Source organism: Saimiri boliviensis, chromosome 3 (genome assembly GCF_048565385.1).
Source record: "Saimiri boliviensis isolate mSaiBol1 chromosome 3, mSaiBol1.pri, whole genome shotgun sequence".
In the NCBI taxonomy this organism is placed as follows: Eukaryota; Metazoa; Chordata; class Mammalia; order Primates; family Cebidae; genus Saimiri; species Saimiri boliviensis.
This window is the reverse complement of record NC_133451.1, coordinates 101,229,616-101,254,890: the sequence shown is the minus strand read 5'-3', so window position 1 is coordinate 101,254,890 and position 25,275 is coordinate 101,229,616. Positions and strand designations below refer to the sequence as shown.

The window sequence follows — 25,275 nt, the reverse complement described above, 5'->3', positions numbered from 1 at the left end:
GGCAGGTGCCAGGACGCCATGCTGTCTGCTCAGAAACACTCTCTTTTGAGGCAGCAATATTTATTGCTCCATTGTGAATTCAAATTTTCATGTGTTCATGAGTTAAACATCCTTGCTCAGGGCAAGCTGGCTAAAGAGTTCTAGTTGACACGTGGATTTGGCATGAGTAATTGGACTTTGAGGAAAAGGGTTTTCTCTGTTTCTCATTGTCAAATAACTTCACAAAAACTTTGTCATTAAAGATGCTGTGTAACCTAACAAGGTGCCTTTAGAGGACTGGTAGGTACTATGAGGGATGTGGCCTCTGAAATCTCACTGGCAAAAGGAAACAAAAGTTTCAAGAGAACCTGGAAAGGAGGTGGATATAGAGGCTGGGGCAGCATCCATAGCAACAGTTGATCTTGTTGTAGCTGGATTTTCTAGAGGTCATTGGTTCTTAATGCTAGTATGTGGAAACTGTTTGCCTTCAGCACTAGGCTATTTAGCTTCTCAGGTACAGGGACCATTTCTTTCTAAATCAGCTTTTCCCACCATATATGTCCTACCAGTGCTTACAATGTTGCCATGCTCTATGCACATTCAACAAATGAGTGTAAAAATCAAAATAAAGTTAACTAACATGCTACTTAAATCAAGACTGGAACCTCGATTGTATTTTTAAAATTTGGTGATAGATATCCTCTCATTATTCTTTACTTTGGCTTTCATCTGCCCCACCACAAATAAAAGCCTACTTGAATAACCTTAGCAAACATTTTGCATGTGTTAAAAATAATTGAATAAAGTCTTCAAACTTAATTTTCTGGATTGTACTCACTAATCATTACTTGATTCACTGAAAACAATGAAAACATTAAACATTTATTGAAAACAAAAATATTTTTTTCTCTTTCTTCTTTTAAATAGCAAAATGATTTGTGGGGTAAGAGATAAAAAGGTTTTATAAAGCTGATTCCATCATCTTGGTGCCCCCAAACCCCCACTCCTCCTCAATTCCTCTTTCTCTCATTTTGAACTTAAGACGTTGGGACCAGTGTCTATGACACTGTGGAAATGTAGTGGGGAAGCATTTTAGATGGCCCTTGTTGAAGGCAGGCACCAGAGAGGTATCCCTCTTTCTGAGAATCTAGTTCCAGAGCTGTATTCCAATACTTTGTGTCAAAACCTCTACATTTAAAGTCACACATACTGGGTTGAAGTCCTGGCTAACTCACAAGAAGCCTAATACTGATAATCTTTGAGTTTCATTTTTGGCATCTATGAAAGGATTATCATAATACTTTCCTTATTGGATTACGGAAAAGATTGAATGCAACAGGTGAAAAAGTTTTGTTGTCAATGGTAAAAGATACAAAGTATAGGGCATGATGTGGTTATTACTGATTTTATGATAATTTCACAGCTGTTACCAGAGGGCCACACTTAGAATGGGAATCTGGTGCAGTTCTCTGTAGCTGGTACTTAGCAGAAGGAAATGTTTTAGAAGCTGGAGCATTGGTACATTCCCACCTGCAGTGACGCAGCAGTCTGGATGGGGTGCTGTGCTAGAACCTGGGCCTGTTTCCTGTCTAGCCTTGTCCTTGTTCCCCAGCCCTGCTGAAAATGGAGATCTGAGCCGGGCGCGGTGGCTCAAGCCTGTAATCCCAGCACTTTGGGAGGCCGAGGCGGGTGGATCACAAGGTCGAGAAATTGAGACCATCCCGGTCAACATGGTGAAACCCCGTCTCTACTAAAAATACAAAAAATTAGCTGGGCATGGTGGCGTGTGCCTGTAATCCCAGCTACTCAGGAGGCTGAGGCAGGAGAATTGCCTGAACCCAGGAGGCGGAGATTGCAGTGAGCTGAGATCACACCATTGCACTCCAGCCTGGGTAACAAGAGCGAAACTCCGTCTCAAAAAAAGAAAAGAAAAAAAAAAAAAAAAAAAAGGAAAATGGAGATCAGAGATAGAAAGTGACTCTAAAATGCTCCAACTCCTCAAGTGGACACATGACTTTATCTTTAAGAGCTAGAAAAGATAACATAATCACTGCCTCTAGAATTAGTATTTTCTGCTAGTATTTCTGTTTGAAGGTAAAGAAACTCTTCAATGAGGCTCAGCTATCTAGCTGCCCCCCAAAATAGAAATTCCTGTAAAGAGACACATATATAGGGTCACTTAACTTACTACAAAGGTAATAATGTATACAATGGGGAAAAGATACATTTTCAAGAAATGTTGTTTGGTTAATTTGATATCCACATTTATAAAAAGCATCTTGACTTTTAACTTAACTTACATCATTTACAAAGTCAATTCTTAATAAATTCAGATTTAAATATGAAAGATAAAATAATAAAGCTTTTAGCTTTTAAAATAAACATAAAAAGCCCTTTTTATGACATTGAAGTAGACAAAGATTTCTTCAGTAGAATATAAAAAGGGACAACTATAAAGAATAAAAGGCATTAAATTGAGGTTTCTTAAAATTAAGAACTCAGAGGTATTCATCAAAAACACCTCTAAGAGAATGTAAAGAGGGTAAACAAAGTGGGAAAATACATTTACAGTAAATATGTCTGACAAAAGACTCATTCAAAAATATATAAATAACTCTACATCTACCTATATACATATGTACAATGTGTAATATACAATAGATAAAGAACTCTAGCAAATCAACAGGACAATTCAGTAAGCCAAGGGCAAAAGATATAAAGAGACACTTTTTGAAAAAGGATGCAAAAGGGCTAATACATGTATTAAAAGGGGGTTCAATTTACTAATCACTGGGGAAATACATATTAAAACATGATGTGAAATTACCACATCCCTACGAGAATGCCTAAAATTAAAAAGATAGAAAATATCAAATATTGGTGATATGGGGCAATTTAATTCCATACGTTGCTGATGTGGCTTAAATTGTAAGAATCGCTTTGAAAAACCATTTGGCATCATCTACTAAAACTGAGCATATGTATAATCTACAACCTAACAGTTCCATTTCTCGATATACATCCAACAGAAATGCATGTAATTTTTCACAAAGGACATGAATTACTTTGTTCATAGCACTTTTTTTTTTTTTTTTTTTTGAGAGTCTTGCTCTGTTGCCCAGGCTGTAGTGTAGTGGTATAATCTCAGCTCGCTGCAACCTCTGCCTCCTGGGTTCAAGTGATTCTCCTGTCTCAGCCTCTCAAGTAGCTGGGATCACAGGTGTCCACTACCACACCCAGCTAATTTTTGTATTTTTAGTAGAGATGGGGTTTCACCATGTTGGCCAGGCTGATGTTGAACTCCTGACCTTAGGTGATCCACTCACCTTGGCCTCCCAAAGTGCTGGGATTACAGGCATGAGCCACTGTGCCTGGCCATAGCAGTATTTTTATAATAGCCAAACCTAGAAAACTCCTGGAAACAAATGGCTGTCAATAGTAGAATGAATAAATAAATGATGATATATTCATACAATGGAGTATTATAAAGCAGTAAGAGCAATCTACAACTACACCCAAAATTATGGATGAATTTCACACTAATTAAGCAAAAGAGGCCAGACTCTATGAGTTTATGTCCATAAAGTACAAAAACAGGCAAGCTAATCTATATTGTCAGAGGTCAGAATAGAAGTTACTGTTGGTAGAGGGTAGTGACAAGGAAATATCCCAACAGGAGCTTCTAACTTGCGGGTAATGTTTGGTTTCTTTAACTGGGTTCTACTTGCATACATATGTTGAATTTGTGAAAATTTATTTAGCATATTATGTACTTATGATATATGCAGGTATATATGCACAAACATACATGGTTATATGTTTCACATTTGAATATAATTATAGTATAGAAACTAAAATTTCTTGAGAAACCTCATTGACAGCTATCTATGTATTCTTTGAATGAATCTTTCCATTAATGTGGCTGATCTATTCAGTTTACAGTACCTTGTTTTTAATTAAAATTTTTTTCTCTTTTTTTTTCAGGGCCCTCCTGGTCCTAAAGGTGACAAGGTAAGAAAATGCATAGCAGAAATAAATAAAGTTAGTGGACATCCATATTGGCATGAGCTATACTGTATTACATTTTGATCTTTTTAAGGAACCTTATGTGTACATTTTAGCTAAAATTGTCATCTCACTGTTCTATTCTACAGGGAGAACAAGGTGATCAGGGACCTCGGGTAAGTTGTGCTCTACCTATCCTGGGCAGAAAGTTAGTTTCTAAATCCAAGTTTATTGAATGAAAGTAGCCTAGCTTCATAATTGCCTTTGTTCCATATGATTCGGTAATGGCTGGCAAAAATACCATACCTCTTGTAAGTGAAAACAGCTAATTAACTAATTGCATGTATTCTGTTGCAGTATCTTTACTTGATGCCTATAAATAGAAAATTCTGCAATAATTAGACATATTGAGTAAGGGTCAGAATCACTTCCAATTATCAACAGCAGCCACCTTTCCAGTGACTATTGGGTCTTTCAGATTTGTATGAATTGTTTTGCAATATAGAGGCCATATGGATTTCTATTGAATTTGGCCTTTTGCTACAGTTAAACGTTATGTATTCCTTCATAAATATGTTTTTTATAGATAAAATTATCAATGCATTTTACATATATGTTCTTTGGCCTAAGTTTGAATAATACTTATTTGAATTTCTAGTTTTTATAGATTTTTAAGCAGATGAAAGGTGTAATACAATTTAGCATTTCGGGGTGGAGAGAGCATTCTTTTAAGCTTCTCAGATATGGCCCTTGTAACCATTATAACACAATGGTGAATGCTTTGTTGTTACCTTGGTAGTGCCAAGTCCTCTACTTCACATCTGTGCCTTATTACCCAAGTGTTCAGACATACTGTTTCAATGATGTAGTGGCTCCGTTCAACATACCTCTCAATTTTCTCATGTCACTATGCACAAAAGCAAGTATTCGGTTGAATAGAGTAATTTTTTTACAGTGTAAAGGCTTATTTAAAACTTTCAGGTTGAAAACAGAAACTATGTAGGTCTTTCTGTGAAGCTCACTGTACTTAGTTACTTATTAAATGCATTTATACTGCATAGAGATATTTTTGCAAAAGACGCAGTTGATGCAAACTTGAAAGGTTTGTAGTCGTATTATCTCCTCATGTTTCTTAGAGAAAAGTTATGCTATGATTTCTTATACTTTCCCTTTTGTTCTTCAGCCACTTCTTCATGTGGAAATAGTGATTATGCTTCACAGCATTTTGTTTCTTATGGCAGTTACTCTGGCCGATGACTAGCTTCAAGCTGAAAGCTCATTTTAGGAGATTAAACATGACATTATCTATTGTCATGGATGTGAATAAAATAGGACTCTCTTAACCTTAAGTGATTAGAATACAGCCATTTGCTCTATACGTGGTGATTATTTCACATGATATGTCTCTCATATCGAGTATCATTTCTTTCTACACGCAATATCAAAATCACTCAGTTTACTCTTTCCAGGTAAGAGGGAAACTGTTTCCATTCTGAGAAATCTTCTTTTGGCAAAGGAAGTAAAGGGTGGTTCACAGCTTAGCTGTCATCAGTATGCATGCAGTCCTCATTTTCAGAAAGGTGTGTTGGCTTTCATCATTACAAAGAGTGATGATTGATTATAAAGCTAGGCCAAATTTTCAAGATGAAACCTGAAACCCTCTGAAATTCACCTGGTTTCGTGTTGCATTACAAACTAAGACTTGGACCAGTTTCCTTGAAAGTTTGGCCAAAGTTCATGAACTACTTTGACAAACCCAGACTGCCTTTCATACAGATTTCAGCCAGTTTTCACACTGAATGGGGCCAAGTTTCACTCAGTTCAGAGCCCATTTAGCATTTCAGGTGGAAAGTGGCAAAAACTGATCTCATTTTTCTCTGTATTTTGCTTGGTATTGAAGGAATTTGGATTGAATTCCTAACGAAGGATGAATCTTCATGGGTATGAATCTAAATGTCCTGGAAGGTGTAGGTGAAAGAGAATGAGAACCCACTTACTGGCCTGTCTTTTCTCAGATTCCTAGCAGGTCTCACCCAGTGCTCTTAGAATTTTATAAACATTACCATCAAGTAACATAGTATTAGCTACAAATTAGGAACTTCATCATATCAAGATCGTAAGATGAAGGTTCTATATTTCAAAAAAATCAAAAGTAAGAACTGGAAATATCTCCAATTTTAATGAAAATTAATTTTACCCACATTCTCTATTTAGGCACAGTGTTTTAGCTGATGATGACCAAAGGCTCTTTTTTTCAAATGTAGATTTTTGTATTTGAATACCCTGTCCATTTTCATCCTATTGCAGATTTTTAATTATACTTTTTTACCATGCTTCCAATCATTTATTTCTTTCCATGATTAACAATATGAACTCCAAACTCCATCATGTCAGCTCTTAGTTAGGTGAATTTCCGTTATGAGACCTATACCATTTCCTCGAATATTTGGAGGTTTTATCTCTTTGACTCCCCAAGTGTCCAGTGGGAATAAAATTAAGCCATAAGAGGTAAATCAAAGCAGGAAAAACTTGAAGATCATACAGAAATTAAGAATGTGAGACTATTTTTAAGTACTTGGACATACATTCAGCAGTATATATTGAACAGCTACCATCTTTACGATACTGTGCTTAACCCTATAGACACAATAAATGTGTCCACTTAATTCTGTCTTCTCCTAACCACCAAATTCAACCTACTTTCATGTTCTTGATTACTCCAGTGGTTTTCCAATTAATCTTTGTATTTCCACTCTTAACCCTGTATAGCCCTACACAGCAGGCAGAGAGATCACTTTACATTGTAAACTAGATCATGTTACTTCTGTGTAAAACATTAGAATGAAATCCAATCTACTGTGCTGAGCTCTTGCCCATCCCTCCCAGCTCATCTCACACTCGTCTCCTCTCCACCAACGACAGTCCGGCCACACTGTCCTCCATGTGATCTTCAGACACATCACACTTTCACCCAACTCAGTAACTTCTCATTTACCCTCTTCTGGTCTTCTTGTGATTGGATTCTTCTCATCATTGAGATTTCATCTCAAATATCACCTCCTCTGAGAGAACTTCTCTAACTACTCAATCTAAACCAGAGATTATTCTGTCTTGTTCATGTATTTACTTGCTCATTATCTATAAAATATGTCCCTCCCTCCTTAGATCCTATATTCCGTGAAAGCAAGGTTCTGCTCTGTCTTGTTCATAGCACCTTCACGTGGAATAGTGAAGATTCAATAAATATTTGTTGAATGTATGATAAAATATTATTGTATCATTATGGCTTTCAAGAAGCTGATAATTTCATGAGTACTGGAATAAGAAAACTGTGTGGTTATATGTTATCTGCCTCAAATAGATATACCAAGAGGTGCTAGAAAAGTGAAATTCTTTCATTTTAAATGAGCACTGGCAACTGTGGAAGAGGTGACAGTTGAACTAGGACTTGATAAATGGGTAATCTTTAGAGGATATGGTGAAGAGCAAGATACTACACATTCCAGGAAGAGGAACTAGTATAAACAATATTATCCAAGTAGACAATGGCAGGATTTAGTTAAGAAACAATAATATTCCATTTGTGATTAAAGAAAATGTGGTATATACAATGCAATACTATTTAGCCTTAAAAAGAAGGAATTCTTCTCATTTGCAACAACCTGGATGAACGCGAAGAATATTATGTTAAGTAAAATAAGGCAGGCACAGAAAGATAAATAACAGCATGATCTCACTTACATGTGGAATTTTTGAAAGTTGAATACATAGGAGGAGAGCATTTAATGATGGTGACCCAGGGCTGGTGGGGAAGGGTTTTGGGAGATGTTAGTCAAAGGATACAAACTTTCGGTTAGATAAGAGGAATAAGTTCAAGAGGTCTGCTGTACAGCATGGTGACCACAGTTAATAACAATATATTGTATTCTTGAAAATTGCTGAGAGTACATTGTGTTCTCACCAAAAAAGATAAGAATGTGAGGTAATACAAATGTTAATTCACCTGATATAGCCATTCCATGATGTATACATATTTCAAAACAACATATATATATATATATAACAAAATATGTATAATTTGTATTTGTCAATTAAAAGTAAGTTTTAAGGCTGGGTGCAGTGGCTCATGCCTGTAATCCCAGCGCTTTGGAAGGCCAAGGCAGGCAGATCATATGATCAGGAGATTGAGACCGTCTGACCATGGTGAAACCCCATCTCTACTAAAAAGTACAAAAAATTAGCTGGATGTAGTAGCACATACCTGTAGTCCCAGCTACTCGGGAGACTGAGACAGCAGAATTGCTTGTATCTTGGAGAGGGAGGTTGCATTGAGCCGACATTCTGCCACTGCACTCCAGCCTGGTGAAAGAGCAAGACTCCATCTCAAAAGAAAGAGTAAGTTTTAAAAAAGACCCTCAAAAATAATATTCCATTTGCCAATAAATAGGTTAAGTAAAAAATTGTGTCGTAGAGACTGAAAATTTCGGATTGAAGTTATATTATGGAGCATTTTGAATGTCTAGTTTGGTAGACATTAGAGAGCCATTGAAAAGTTTGAGTAATCTCTGCTTATCTTATTTTGAGACTATCTGTACTTTTTACCAAATGTGCTTTATAAAAATATTTTTGAAGCTGGACATGGTGGCTCACAGCTATAATCCTAGCACTTTGGGAGGCTGAAGTGGGCGGATCACCTGAGGTTAGGAGTTCGAGACCAACCTGGCCAACATGGTGAAACCCTGTCTCCACTTAAAATACAAAGATTAGCCAGGTGTGGTGATGGGTGCCTGTAATCCCAGCTACTCGGGAGGCTGAGGCAAGACAATCACTTGAACCTGGGAGGCAAGGGTTGTGGTGAACTGAGATTGCACCATTGCACTCCAGGCTGGGCGACAGACAGAGTGAGACTCAGGCTCAAAAAAAAAAAAAAACATATATATTTTTTGAATTTATATATATACATATATGTGTATATGTATATATATTATATTTATACATATATATGCATATATATATGTATATTTGGTGGTAGTATCCACTATAGAATAGAATTGGAGGAGACTGAAAGCAGCGTGACCAAATAGACCAAATAGACTATGTCACTTACTTAGGACAAGGTCATAAGAATCTAAGGTGTAAGGAAAATGTCCAGTCCTCAGTGGAGAGAGAAGCAGAAAGGATGAGCTGACTTAGCCTGAAACATCAGGTATCACTGGAGACAAGGAGATATACTGAATTGAAAGGTCAGAGTCAGAGTGAGAATTTCAGCAGGGGGTTAGGGAGAGGGGAGGGGTGGGGAGTGGTAAGTTGATGAACCAAGAAAGAGATTCCAAAGGGGCCACCAAAATATGGAGAAAAGCTCCAGTTTCACCATGAAAGCTAGGATATGAGTTTATTTTTCTCACATAAGAAGTTTGGAGAAGGCAGTTGATAGTGTTATTTATACAACTCAATTGTGTTACTACTGATTCAATGATGTCACTAAGTCTGTGAATCTCTTAGCCTTTGTCTCATGATTGCAAGAAGGCTGCTTCAAGTTCAGCCATCGCATCTAGGTGTGTATCAGCAGGAAGGATAGAGAGAGAAGGGTCTGACTCCAAAAGGCCAATTTTTCCCTATGAACTTCTTAGCAGACTTCTGGTCATGTCTCATTGGCTAGGTTGGGTCACATAGTCAACGAGAAGCTGAAAGGGACAAGGGGAATAGGGCTGAGAGGGAATTTAGGTTATCCAGCCAATAGGGTTTACCCACAAGTGCCAAGCAAACACCTGAATTGACAAAGACGGAAATCAGGGCTGACACTGAGAGGGGAGCATTTGGTGAGAGAGAAGTCTTGAGGCAGAGGCTGAAAGATGGATTCTGTCTCGACTGGACTTACATTGAGGACCTGTGACCCTAGGTAGAGTTGTAGTGGGTGGAGTTGTAGTCAGGTTAAGTTTTTTAAAAAAGCAGTCAGAAAGTGAAATGGAAAGATTCTCAGGTGAAAATTCAACACGAGCCTTGAAGCTAATTGGATGTAGGGGATGAAGTTGAATAAGAAGATAAAGATGGGGCTAAAGCTTCTGGGTTTGATGCTGGATAAAATAGGTCAGAAGAAAGTTGGAAGGATAAATGAAAAGATGGATTTTAATTATGTATAGTTGCCTGCAACTCACATCAATCATAGAATTGGACGCATAGTTGGCAAAATAGTTCTTTATGCGGTTTCTCAAAATTTGAGGATAAACCCAGATTGGGATTGGAATATGCACTGTAAATAAGATTTTTCTTATATACAAGAGTAATGTAAAAATGATTTTTTTCTTCTGTGCCTGATTAAAATAATTATGGTTTTTAATATAAATATGTATTTGTGTGCTATGGGAGAAAAATGATCTTTTCTTGAAAGAACCTACCAAAGCACATTTGTTATCTTCACAAGTTAATGGGAGAATGTGGTTTTGATTTTGGGTGTCTGACTTGTGTAAACACACAGCTTCCCTGTGTGAAGACAGTTGTCCTGTGCTCCTCCTACAGTACTTTTTAAAATAGGAAAGTCATGGGCTTCAGAGAAGGGTTCCTCAATGTTGAAGTTTTTAAAATATAAAAGCATTGTTTCTAAGCTCTTTCAAAAAAAATGGAAAGATGGATTTTAATTATGTTAAATTTGGGAGATATTTCACTGGAATAGTGTAACAAACAGAAACGTGAGACTAGAATATGGAGGCAGTGCCGTAACTGGAGGTAGCTGTTAAATAGCTGAACTATCATGGAGGGAGAATTGAAATCCTGGAATTAGAAAAATGGTGGGCAAAAGAGTAAGAAGAGTACTGCCCTAGAATACAGCCCTTTAAAAATACACACATTTAAGGAATGGGATGAAGGAAGGAGTGTCAGCAAAGCAGAACATTTGATAGTTAGAAGCATTTAAAGGTTAGATGTGTGAACACTACAGACAAAACTATTTAAAAAAGAAAAAAAGAGTGGCCAATATAGTGTTCTCAATAAAAAGAGAGCCTCAGGGATGAGGTCTTTAAAAAGCTTTTGGATTTGCTGTTTGGAGTCATGGGCTATTAAAGGAATGCATTTTGTTAAGTAGTGAGAGTGGAAATCAGATTGCGAGAAGTTAAAAGGTAAATGGCAGGAAAGTTGACTGTCTTTGAATACAGTTGATGGCATATGATTTAATGCAGGAGAAAGTGGGCTAACTTTTCAGCATTAACTTTCTTTCAGTATACATTGAATCAATTTCAAGCCTACAGTTTTAGGTATAATATAACAACCACAAATGTCATTTGGTTTTATTCTACGAGGCACTGAGTGTTAGATTTCCACAACTGAATGCGTCCTGCATAAGAATTGCACTTCCTGCCTTGATTCTTGGGGAGATGTCATTACAGATTTGCCACTAATCTTAAATTAATTTTTCCAAATACTGCATTTCATTAGGCCTTTAGGACTTAGGGTCAGGGTAGTACTTTATCTATACTGTCAGTCACCACGGATAGATAAATTGATAAATAACTGATTTTCTTTATTTCATCCTCATAGCTTTGTCTTGCAAAGTTTTGAGGTTATGACTTTACCTTGTATTTAAGTAGAGATTGCACGACCTGCTGTATGGAAATTGTCAGGGATTCCTAGGTGGAATAAGAAAGCTGGACTAGAAAATAAGACCTCACATAATAATTACAATTGCTGATAGCTTAGTCTTACAACATGCTGGATACTTTCCTAGGTAAGTTGCACACATCAACTCTAAGCCTTACTATAGTCCAGAGAGCTAGATTATCAGGTAGGAAAAATAGGAAAAGTGTATGCAGTCGAGTGAAATGACTATCGATTTGGGCTCAAGTCAGGCTGGACAGTGATCAAATTCTAACTCTACCACTATCTCTGTGATTATAATCAGGATTAATAAAGTAATATATAAAAATCTGGAATAAGCTCTCAACAAACCATATCTGATAATTCTTCTGATATTTTGTATGAGGAATATGGGGTAAAGTAACTTGCCTAAGTTGACACAATTTGTAAGTGGTAGAAATGGGATTCAAACCTGGCTTTCTCAGCTTCTAGTTAGTGCTGTTTTCAGTGAACAAAACTGCTTCCATATCAACAAGGTAGTTGTTATAAATCACCAACATTAATGTGAAATGATAGGTGTGACAGAAATATGTGTTTGAAATAACAATAAGGATAAATAATTTTATTACGTTCCTAAAATCCATCACTCTATGATGTCACACTTCATTTCAACAACGCCATGAAATACTTTTATTATTCTTATTTAATGGATGAGGAAACCAAGACTTAGAAAATTTAAATATTTTGTCCAAAATAATCAGTCCGTGACAGAACCAGAATTTGAACCTAGTTATTTACAGATTACATTTTCCACATATTCTATCATTTATCCTCTAAAGTAATTCTGAAAGTAGGTAGAACACATATTACTATGACCTTTCCCTTTCCTTCCCTCCCTCCCTCCCTCCCTCCCTTTCTTCTTTCCTTCCCTTTTTTCTTTTCTTTTCTTTCTCTTTTCTCTCTTCATTTTTTTCTTTCTTTTGTTTTGAGACAGGGTTTCACTCTGTTACCCAGGCTGGAATGCATTGGCACAATCATGGCTCACTGCAGCCTCAACCTCCCAAGGCTCAGGTGATCCGACTCAGTCCCCCAAATAGCTGGAATTACAGGTGCACACTACCATGCCCAGCTATATTTTGTATTTTTAGTAGGGACAAGGTTTTATCATGTTTCCCAGGCTGGTCGTGAACTCCTGGACTCAAGTGATCTGCCTACCTCAGCCACCGTAAGTGCTGGTATTACAGGTGCGAGCCACTGCACACAGCCAACCTTTTTTTTTTTTTTTTTCCTTTTTCTGATGAGGATTGAGTGACTTTTTCAAGTTCTTTGACATACATTTACCAAAAGACAGTGTTTGGACTCACACCTATTTCAAATACTGCTCTCTTTCCACAATATCAAGCTGCCTCCAGATGGCTGTTAGGAACCCTTTCAACTTGAAAATCCCATGCCTCTATGAATAATAATGAAAAAGCTGGGAAACACAAACAGAAATAGTTGGATTTTTTTTCTTTGCAATTATGATAGACTCAGTTTATACAATCCACGCACTGTTAACCCAACAGAAAATGAATGAATGCTGTGTAGTAATACCCCCCAAAAAATGAGTGAATGCATGATTGCTGTATAGTTATACCCTAGAACCTGTATGTCACTGAGTGATACCTTAGAACTCACTATGTGGAGCAAAGAGAGGCAGAGCAATGTCGGCTGCCCTCCAAGGGTTGTCAGAACACCAGATTACCTTGTTATAATACAGGTTTTACTTCTCAACTCAATAGCACCTACTTGAACATTGTATATATTATCACACCTGTCTTAAAAAAATTTTTTTTAAAAGAAAATTGCATTTCAAGATCCTGCTTATACTTGCTATTAGTAATTGTTTCTTCAGGATAACCAGATGGATGAAGCTTGTTTTTTTGCCCTTCATCATGCTGTGTTTGCATAACCTAAATGCTATTTTGTTGATTCCACTTTTATTCTAAGTCTCTCTTTGCAAAAAAATTGAACTTCACTTCTTTATCAGTAACAGAACCTCAGTGTCAACTGTACAAGTCTCAAGTCTTTTAATGCTTCTCCTGTTTTCATCTGCACCCACTACTGCTACCACTGTCTTTCTTCATCATTAAAGAGGGCTTTTTGTTTGCCCAGTTTATAAGGGCCTCTGCCCTCATCATGAACCAAAACCCTGGAATCACAGTGATACCCAGGGCTTTGATGATAATGGCTCATATTTCTTTTTTCGATCTTAGTGACTTAAAAACATAGCCTTAAAAATAAGCAAAGCTGTTTTAGTGTTTAGTAATGAGTTTTTAAAATGGAATACTATGTTTTTCTGAAATTGTGGCAAATTTATTAATGCAACTTAAGCAATAAAATGAAAAACATCATAAAGTTATCTTTTGATTGTATATTAATCTTCTAATCAGTTAGTTACCATCACCTTGCCAAATAACACAGAGCCCTGATAAATAGGAGATTTAGTGGTTATTGGTCTCAACATCATCAGGCAACAGCTGGTTTTAAATGAGTCCTAAGCTCTCACAGTTTCAATAAGCCACCCAGGAGCTCTGCTTCACTATTTTCATAAAATTCCTTTCTCCTCCTAGTGTATTCGAGTAAATTTTCATAACAGCTGGGACTATGCAAAACTGATAGCATCTTAAAAACATCTTTGGCAAGACAGATTAGGTTCCAGAAAAGGAAAGCATTTAGAAGTTTATTTTATTATCTTAACCTTTGTTGACTTGAATGATTAAACAGATTTTTTGGCTCTGCTAAAACATTTAGGCCTGGATATTAATTTGATGTTCTTATTTATTTAACCTTTGCCTTTCTCTGTAGCCTTAATGAATATACTACAGTACTCATTGGGTACTGAATATATTGCCTGAGAAAAGGGAATGGATATAACACAATGGAAAGAAAGAAATTATTAGAAAATTATTTTAACACTTTCCAGATTCAGAAGCTGGCGTGGAATCAGTAAGCTCATTATGATTTGCAAATGTTCTTGTTATATTTTCTAATCAGAGTTTTCTTTTGAATGTTCTCTGTCATACTTCGAACCACTGAAAAGTTGTATTGAATTGAACCCAGGAATATTTGTAAATTTGTCCTAGTATGGGTAAATTTAGAAAATAAATTATTTTTTACAAGCAATGGTAGATATGCTGACAATATTTTCTTGGAATTCAGTGTTGTAAATTTTATTTCAGAGTTAGTGGTTGAATGGCTGGGATCATCAAATATTGAAAAAAAGAGACATTTGGAAAGGATGAGGAATAATGGCTCAGCCTATTTTATGTCACTTTAAATCTTGTATATATGTCTTTAATGTAAAAGATTATATAAGTAAATCTATCCCTACTGAGTAAATACAGCAATCCAGTTGGGTAAACTTTTATACAAAATATTTGAAAGTAAGAAGGAACATTTTGCAAAATGCTTATGTATATAAAATAGTGTAGTAGTGGAATGCCTGATATGTGAGCCTTTAACTGAAAATTCTAGTGACCATAGAGATACAGAAACCAAAACCAAAGCCAAAGTCCAATCCTAAGCACATCCTCGGACAAGAAATTCTGGAAGATGATGCAACCAGGTTAAATAACCATTGGATTTCCTTTTTGTTTTTTGAGTACAATGGCCTTCATATGTAAATCATTATTTTATTCCATTTTATGGAGTAAAGAGATTTCATTTGTCTATACTTTTGTGCTAGTCATTTATGTAAACTACAATATTCTTCTACTTCTTCATGTGCCATATATCTCTGGATTTATGCCTCGTCATCTTTTCAGGCTTAGGGACACTATTTCACATTTTTCTTGAAATTAAGTGGAATGGTATATTTTAGTTGAAAGAGAATTTATTTGCGTATATATATTTACTGTTATTTCATTTAGATTTGTTTTAATTTTTACAAGTGCTGCTTTTTATAAAATATTGGCTAAATAATTTAAAGACTTCCTTGGTAAGTAAATATATTAATGGTCCTTTCTCAAACATTATAACTATACAGAAGTTTTTATTATCTGTCTTACATTTAAGCAAGCTTATTTATACTTGAATCCAAATGTAAGATTTTTAGATTTATTGATTCATGTTAAGTAGAGCTATGAGTTGCACTACTGCCTACAATGGAAGCATATGCTAGAAATGTGAAGGTTGATTTTGAGTTGGCTACTTTCAATATTATATAGAGAATGTAAGGCTTTTAATAACTATACTAAAACCTGTATTTGAAATGGACAAAAAAATCCAATTTTTATTTTAGTTGGTAATATCCATGAATAATGAACATATTCATAGATAGAAAATTCAGCAATATATAAACAATTTACACTAGCAGAATTGAACATTATTACCACCATTATTTCTGTATCACTCCCAAATGTAGAATTCTAGTTGTAATTGGAAATATTTGAAGGGAATTAACCAAATAGAAGTCAGAAAGTATAAAACAGCAGATTTTAATGGTGCATCAGGATTTACAGAGGGACCAGAGGGCAGGATTATATTTTTGATTCTTCTCTTCAGAATGGATGGAATAATGGCTTATGCATCGACAGATCATGTTCAGGAAGAACAGTTCCTGTAGGTCTGAAGGAGATGGGTCTCTGGAAAGTCATTTAATGCCAGACAGCAGCATCCTTTCATAAGCATACCTGCATTAATGTGTCCAGCAGCTCCCTGTAGCAGACACAGCCTGTAAATCACAATTGGCAAACAAGACTGGCTTTGTAGGAAAAGGATGTCAGTTGCAAGGTCCTACTTCAAGGGTAATTCTACGGTGACTTTGGAGGAGTGAGGAAGCTTTGCTTTTTATCTTCTAGAAGCCAGTTAAACTTTGCCTGAAAAATGTTGACATTCAGAGAGACCTTTATTGATCACTAGTGGGTTTTTATTAGCACATATGACTTATTTAACATAAACAGAGAGAGACAAATCTTAATAATAATAATAACAATACTGTTGTTTTTACAGTTCCACATACCAAGAAAACTTCTGGGCATTCTTATCATGCTTTATAAGCTTGTGAATTTAGCATGAATCTAGTTGACAAGAGTCAGTGATAGAAACATAGTATCAAAAACCTCTGGTATAGCATTCCAAAACATCAAAGAACTATTGGCATAGGACACTCTTTCCAGTATAGATATTTTAGTCAGCTTCAGGCCTGCAGTAATTCCTTATAATGAAGAATTAAGAGAGAGAAATGGTGGTGGGAAAACAAGAAGAGAGACAAATTCCCATGGCAGAGTGAGAGTGTGGTCCTGGCTTGAAGCCTGTGGGATGCAACAGGCAATGGCAGGAACTAACTGTAACCTTAGGAAGGACAAGGGAACAACAGGTGGCAATTCCTGTCTCATTTGCCATGTCTTCAAAAGAACATGTTAGCCTGAATATTCTGTTTACTGCAGGGGAAGAAAAATCTAAGGGAGATACAATCATATTTTTAATTATGAATACATTCAATTGTTTTCAAAAATATTTTTATTCCTTTGGCCTTTCATCAGGCTTGTTTCTAGAGGCTGAGTTAATTTATTTAGCTGGACTATTTAAACTGTGGCCCAACCTTGAAATTTCTTGCCAAAGTCTTGACCTTGTCATCATTGAGAGGAAGCCATCACTTTGTGATATTTCTGGGTTGGCTAAAGGGAAATTCTTCTCCTGGTGATGTAGGAAGTACAGAATGAAGGAAGTGACTGAGGGAGTGATACCCAAACACAGAACAGAATGGAACAGAATGGAACGGAACAGAACGGGAGAACCTTCCGAGGTGTGCCTTGGTTTGAAGTTGTATATGCCGTAATCATATGCAACTGAAAAATAAGTTGCAAATCTTGCAAAAGACAATTGAAATTATACATTTCGAATCGTCTTTTACAAGATTTATGAATTGCTTCTTATATTAAGAATTACTGGATGCAACGGCTCAAGCCTGTAATCTCAGCACTTTGGGAAGCTGAGGCCGGTGGATCACAAGGCCAGGAGATCGAGACCATCCTGGCCAACATGGTGAAACCCTGTTTCTAGTAAAATATAAAAAACTAGCCAGGTGTGGTGGCGTGCACCTGTAGTCCTAGATACTCAGGATGCCGAGGTGGGGGAATCGCTTGAACACAGGAGATAGAGGTTACAGTGAGCCAAGGTCACGCCACTGTTCTACTCCAGCCTGGTGACAGAGAAAGACTTTGTCTCCAAAAATAAATAAATAAATAAATAAATAAATAAATAAGTAAAAATAAGAATTCAAAAGAGAGCCTGCATAACCAAGACAATCCTAAGCAAAAAGAACAAAAGCTGGAGGCATCATGCTACCTCATATCAAACTGTACTATGAGGCTACAGTAATCAAAACAGCATGGTACTCATACCAAAACAGAGATGTAGACCAATGGAACAGAACAGAGGCAATGCCACACATCTACAACCATCTGATCTTTGACAAACCTGACAAAAACAAGCAATGGGGAAAGGATTTCCTGTTTAATAAATGGTATTGGAAAAACTGGCTAGCCATGTGCAGAAAGCAGAAACTGGACCCCTTTCTGACACCTTACACTAAAATTAACTCCAGATGGATTAAAGACTTAAGCAGAAGACCTAACACCGTAAAAACCCTAGAAGAAAACCTAGGCAGAACCATTCAGGACATAGGCATAGGCAAGGACTTCATGACTAAAATACTAAAAGCATTGGCAACAAAAGCCAAAATAGACAAATGGGACCTAATTAAACTACAGAGCTTCTATACAGCAAAGGAAACAATCATTAGAGTGAGTTGGCAACCAACAGAATGGGAAAAAAATTTTGCAATCTACCCATCTGACAAAGGGCTAATATCCAGAATCTACAAAGAACTGAAACAGATTTACAAGAAAAAAACAAGCCCATCCAAAAGTGGGAGAAGGATATGAACAGACCCTTTTCAAAAGAAGACATATATGAGGCCAACAAACATGAAAAAATGCTCATCATCACTGATTATTAGAGAAATGCAAATCAAACCACGTTGAGATACCACCTCATGCCAGATAGAGTGGCAATCATTAAAAAATCTGGACACATCAGAAGCTGAAGAGGATGTGGAGAAATAGGAACACTTTTACACTGTTGGTGCAAGTGTGAACTAGTTCAACTATTGTGGAAGACAGTGTGGTGCTTCCTCAAGGACCTAGAAATAGATATTTCATTTGACCCAGCAATCCCATCACTGGCTATATACCCAAAGGATTATAAATCATTCTGTTGTAAAGACACATGCACACAAATGTTCATTGTGGCACTGTTTACAATAGCAAAAACCTGGAACCATCCCAAATGCCCATTGATGATAGACTGGACAAGGAAAATGTGGCACATATACACCATGGAATACTATGCAGCCATAAAAAATGATGAGTTTGTGTACTTTTTAGGGACATGGATGAATCTGAAAACCATCATTCTCAGCAAACTGACACAAGAACAGAAAATCAAACACTGCATTTTCTCAGTCAAAGGCAGATGTTGAACAATGAGAACACATGGACACAGGGAGGGGAGCATCATACAATGGAGTCTGCTATGGGGGGCAAGGGAGGGACAGCAGTGAGGGTGGGGAGGTCAAGAAGGGATAAAATGAGAAGAAATGCCAGATGTAGGTGACGGGGGGATGCAGGCAGCAAACCACATTGCCATGTATGTACCGATGCAACTATCCTGCATGATCTGCACATGTACCCCAGAACCTAAAGTACAATTAAAAAAAACAATTTTAAGTTAAATAAAAATAAAAATTATCAAGCACTTACCTTTTATAGCCAATTGTTTAAAATATTATACTTTATCTCATTCCATATGCTAGTTTTTTAACGTATTTCAATTCTCACTGACAGTAATTAGTCTATCTGTAGGTATATTTCATACACACGTCTCTGTGTATCAATACTTACTCATATTTATACTCACCAATAATGTCTTTATAAAGCAGAGTTGTCGATAAGTACAGATTCTTCACATATGCAAGATCTAAACATGCACAAACGTGAACCTATTGCAGTTTATACTCTAACTACTATTAAGTAAAGATAGGTCAATGTTCAAAGCAATCTATAAAGCTTTTTAGATTAACTTGATATATCATCCTTAGCTTTCTGCACAGATTCTTAAACTCCTCATCTTCTAATTAATTGTTTTTTAAAAAGTATTTTTCTATTCATTGTAGCATTTCAGGGTTAAAGAGAATGTAAATTAACAATAATTTAGTGCTAAACATTTCGTCTTGCATACCTTAACATGCAAGGAAATCATTTTTAACGTTTCTTTGCGAAGTGAGATGGAAGCAAGCACAGTGGAAGTTTTTGATGATCACATCAGAGACTGGCTCTGACTTCCAAATAGAGTCTACACGTTTTCAAGATAATCTTGAGATACAAATGTTTACCTTGACTTCAATTTTAGAGAAAATTTGGAGACTAATTCAGGAGACAGATGACTTTTCTTAGATACATGTTTTTCTTTCTATTTTGTAGTAATTGAGGAAATCAAACAGTTCTAGAATGCCAGCACCAAAACTTCTCTTTAGGAATGTAAACTTTTAGATATAAAGGGGGCTTACATTAAATTCAAGCACTATCTAAGGTAGTGCTTGAATTTAATGTAAGTTGTAGCAGCCCTTCATAATTTTTCAGCCTTGATTCTTCCCTATCCTCAGTTTATTTTGTTTCTACTGAACTGTGATTTAAGAACACAGCATTGAAAAGATTTTAAACCACTGGCATAGTTTTATCTGATATTTTGAAAATCAAAAATTACTGTATTTTGTCTTTGTTAACATGGCATATATGCATGATATGGTAGAAAACCACTAGCTACAATTTAACCATTTTTATTAATGTTTTTACATTTCTGTGGTGGTATATCTTTGTTGTTTAAAAAATGTGTAATATATTTGACAATCACTATAATTTTGATGATGAAAACAATAGTAAGGAATATGTTGTGTTTGAACAATCTCTTTTTCTCTGCCAAATAGATAACTACTATGTTTATGTTAAGAGCTTTACCGCACTACATGTATTATTTCATTTTTCTGGCATAGATAAATGCGTTATTTCTATGCTGACAAAGCGAAATTTCTAAAGGATCTTCTGTATTAGGAGACTCTAGAATACATTATAAAGCCATTCTATTTTTGCTGCCGTTTTTGTTCAGTACAAAATTACTTTTCACTCTTGCAACCTTTTGTTTAGGAGTCATTTGCAATTCTTCCCAAAAAAATTTTTAAAGGAAATGAATTTTGAGGAGTTTCCGGAAGAGGGGAATATCTGGAGATCTATTCGACTTTTTGGATTTGTCCAGAAAGCTAATGTAGAGATTTACAACTTCACCCTTCATTTTACATTTTTAGGCAGAAAAGTCAAACAAAATTGAATTGGAGAAAGCTTGCTATGTCACCAGTATAATGTTGAATGTTAATGCTGTAACTCTATACTGATCTGTGGTATTACTTCCACTTTGGAGCCATGTACTTCTAATAAAATGTGTCAGAGAAGAATGCAAAATTTCAGTCATTGTGTCTACCCAGAGTCTTATATTGTAACTGTTACAATAAGTCAGGAGTTTTAGAATGTGTCAAATGTAATGGCATGTGCCAACAGGGTTGTAGTTTGAGAAACTGTCACAACTTATATGGAATTTCTTTTTAGGGTAGAGACTAACACCTTTGGTTGTAGTAGGGAAAAGAAATTTAATGTCTTTATTTTTTCTTGTTATTGAAATGTGAAACTATTTGGCACGATCTTCCTTCTATACTTAAATTAGTAATTCACAAAGGAGCAGACTAGAGACTGCAAACTGGTAGCCTGTGAACCAGATTTTGGTGGTAGATACATTTTATTTTTCTTTCATAGATTAGTTGCTAATATTGGGCAATTACATATAAATCTTATTTAAAAATTTCTCTTGAGAAATTTGAAGAGCTGGCCCCACTGAGTTTACCTTCCTTTATGAGGAAGGTGGGCGGAAGCTGAATGGAATCTGTCTGCTTTAGTTGCATGTACAGTTTGGATTATACCTGGTGATACCCAATCCATTCCATTTATTTACATATGTGTACAGTTTCTCTTGACATCGGAGTTTGCAATACCTGGATTAGATATTAACATTATTTTGCTTTTGATGTTATGATGACAAAGTCCATCAAAATATACAAACACATAGATCACAAAACAATTAACTATGAATTGTTTACTTTCTAGAAAAAAAGGTTATAATAGTACCTTTAGCATCATTTACACACTGTTTAACAGCATATAAAATTATTTTTATACTGGTGGTTCTTAGTCTATGGTACTGTGAAATTTGTTTTATTAGTATACTAAGTCTACTCAAAGATTAAAATTAGTATAGTTCAAACTTGGTAGTTTTACGTCAAGATTCCAACAGAACTTATGTTATCTTCAAGATTGTTTTTGTTTAAAATATAAACTATAGAATTTATAAAATATAGAATAACAAAATTTTTAGAAAGTTAGCACAGTTGTAGATAGAATAACTAGTAATTAAGTAACATGTAAATAATGTTAAAAAGATGAATTAGAAACACAGGAGACTTTGAAGGGAAGAATTTCAGAGTCACTTCTTTAAGGAAAAATGTGGCTCTAAATTTCAGAATTTCCTAGAGGTTTTTTTTTTTAAAAAATACGTTTGTTCATGACCTAAGATGATCTAGTTTAAATATCTTATATAAGTCACAGCTGAAGGTCATAGATATTTAGAATCGTATTATATTGAGTTGCATATGTTTTCATTGTTGGACCCAAATAATTTCATTTTTAATACTAGTCACTATGCTTCTAGAAACATTCATGTTTTCAGTTATTGTATATGTTTTCTTGGTTTTGTTTGTGGAGTTGGGTTAATGGAACATTCTCCCTTATAAATATTTCTAACAAAATTGTCCTGTTGAGGCACCAATGAAGAACAAGTTCATGAGTTGTTTGGAGTTGCCCCTTATGGTTGTATTGACATGTCTTAAGAGGAGTAAGTAATTTGGGTCAGTATTATTTGGTTATTTTTTCTTTGTGTCCACCTTGATACAAAAATAAATTAAAAGTTAATTCTTGGAGTGCAATAAATACAGAATTTAATGAGATGGTCCAAAGGTTAAAAAATAAAAAATATGACATAAATAGAATCCTGTATGGTAGATTATATTTCCTTTTATGGGAAAAAGTTGAATGCATCTGAATTTTTTTTTTTCATATAGTGTTTTAAATCATTGAATAATATAGGATGTCACATTTTGCTTTTTATTAGAATTAAAAATTGTTTGGCATGCCAGAAAGGCTTTCTAGATAAATGTTAGTTGTCCTATTTTAAGAGTGGTGAAGGGGAAGATAATATAGGTAAGAGAAATTCACTTGTTGCCTCCTCAAACTTTTTCTTATAACTGCAAAGTAAACCCATTTCACCCATTTGGGCAATTGGCCCTGCCAGCTAATGGCCTAAAAACCTCTATAGGGTATCCTAAGCTGGGTTTGATTCAAACATTTCCAGTGACAAGGAACTCATTCCTTTAAAAAGCAGACTATTCTAATCATAGACAGTTCTGAGATTACGAAGTATCTATTAAGACAGTTCTAAGATTACAAAGTATATATTAATATATAAATTTATCAACTTAAAATCATTCATTCAACAAATATTTATTGTTCCTTCTTTTGAATCAACATCCACCATTCGCTACTTCCTATGCGTTTAGTTGCAGTCCTGTCTTCTGAACTAATTATTCTTCCACGTGACTGCCCTTCAGTGGTTTATAGAAACACTGAAGCTCATGGGTGAAATGAACCTTAAAGCTCTTCCGTTATTGGTTACATTCTTTGACAGTGATGGGCCACCCTAACTGTGGCGGCGGCGGTGGTGGTGGTGGTTCTGCTCTGTGCTTTCCCTTCAGTTTTCAGCCTATTTAAAATACCTCTCACGCCCTATGTCATCTTCTCCTACTCCAGCCCCATCTCCTTCATCCATTCCTCATGTGAACAGTTTTTGCCCTCTTGCTGTCCTGGTTCTCTATACATGCTTCTATGTCCTCCTTAGAGGATAATGTGCAGAAAGTAAACACATTAATCAAAGTGTGCCTGGCTGGAGAAAAGTGGGAAAAAACCTACATGTGTATGTGTCAATTTATGTTAATACAGTCTGGAATTAGATGAGCTTTAAACAACGTTGACAGCCATATCATATATTAATATATAAATTTATCAATTTAAATTCTAAAATCTTTTTATTGTTACTAACTCTTAGCTCCTTAATCATGTACTTACCTAACTTGTTTATTAGATTCACATACCGTTACTTTCTTTTATGCCATGTTATTAGTATACCGCTCTCATCATTCTATCCTATTGAGGTCCCCCCGGGATTCTGTTCTACAATCCAACAAACATTTTATCTCTCCTTCTCTCCCATTTCCTGGAGGTTTGAGATATAGGTCTAGAAACAGACATGCCTGTAGGGACCAAAATTATTCCCACACCCAAAGTTTGAGACGACTGATTCATTAATACATATACCGAGGCCAGGTGTGGTGGCTCATGCCTATAATCCTGGCACTTTTGGAGGCCAAAGCTGGTGGATCACCTGAGGTCATGAGTTTGAGACCAGCCTGGCCAACATAGTGAACCCTCCACTGCTAAAAATACAAAAATTAGCTGGGCATGGTGGCACACACCTGTAATCCCAGCTACTTGGGAGGTTGAGGCAGGAGAATCACTTGAACCCGGGAGGCAGAGGTTACAATGAGCCGAGATCAGGCCGTTGTACTCCGGCCTGGATGACGAGTGAAATTCCATCTCAACAAAACAAAATAACATACACTGAATGGATCAGTCCTGAGGTCTTGAACTGTGTGATTGGTTAAGGATTGTTATCTGTGTAGCTTGTTGAACCAGTTATAAATCCATTATTTTCACTAATTTTCAGTTCAGATTTCTCAATATAGAATCTGAGGATAATACAAGAAACCTTAGCATACCACTTGCTGAAATTCAGTTACTTAGTGCATCCACCTACCAATAACCCTTTTTAAAAAGGCAATAAAGTTAGTATTCTGTTACAAATTTTTGCCAACAATCCTTTTAATAATATGTTCTCAACTTAGGTGAATACAAATTTTAGCAATCTGTCTATACTTCACAGAGCTACCTTTTTCTCTCTTCGGTTCCTCCTTAAACTTTTTGCAGTTCCTGAAAAATGATATGGATCGTTGAATAATTTTTTGTTGGCAAATGCTCAGTATTTTGAAAGCTATTTATTCAGGCCAAAACACATTTATATTTCCAGAGTTTTCATTAGTAACCTCTTCACTTTTCTTGGTATTTAATACACCAATATTTGTGGCAGTGTTTAATTCAAACAACTATAGTTTTTTATTGGACAGAGAGTTCAAACTAAATAGGAACTGGTTGCTATTGCTTTCTTCTATCAACTATTCGCATTTTATTTTCAGTTGACTGAAAAAAAAAATCTATTATTTTATTATTCTTCTCTGTCTGAATCCAATTGAATGTGCTCTTTTTGTTGCCCTTAGAAATTCCTCCCAGTCTTCATGGGGCCTAAGTGCTCCTGACACAGATCGTAATGTTCCATGCCAGTCTTCTCTGTTAATCCTTGGATTGACTTTCACTTCCTTTTTTCTTTCCTTCCTTATTTTTAATTAAGATATTC

At 35.8% G+C, this 25,275-nt stretch overlaps 1 protein-coding gene across 1 annotated transcript in view; it reads left to right on the top strand.

Moving 5' to 3' along the window:
• The window catches only part of COL25A1 (collagen type XXV alpha 1 chain), a 523,121-nt gene that overhangs the window by 341,900 nt on the left and 155,946 nt on the right, over window positions 1-25,275 (top strand). The window contains exons 6-7 of the mRNA XM_074396556.1: window positions 3,964-3,990; window positions 4,134-4,160. Of these exons, the coding sequence (XP_074252657.1) occupies window positions 3,964-3,990; window positions 4,134-4,160 (54 nt within the window). The remainder of the gene's footprint in view (window positions 1-3,963; window positions 3,991-4,133; window positions 4,161-25,275) is intronic.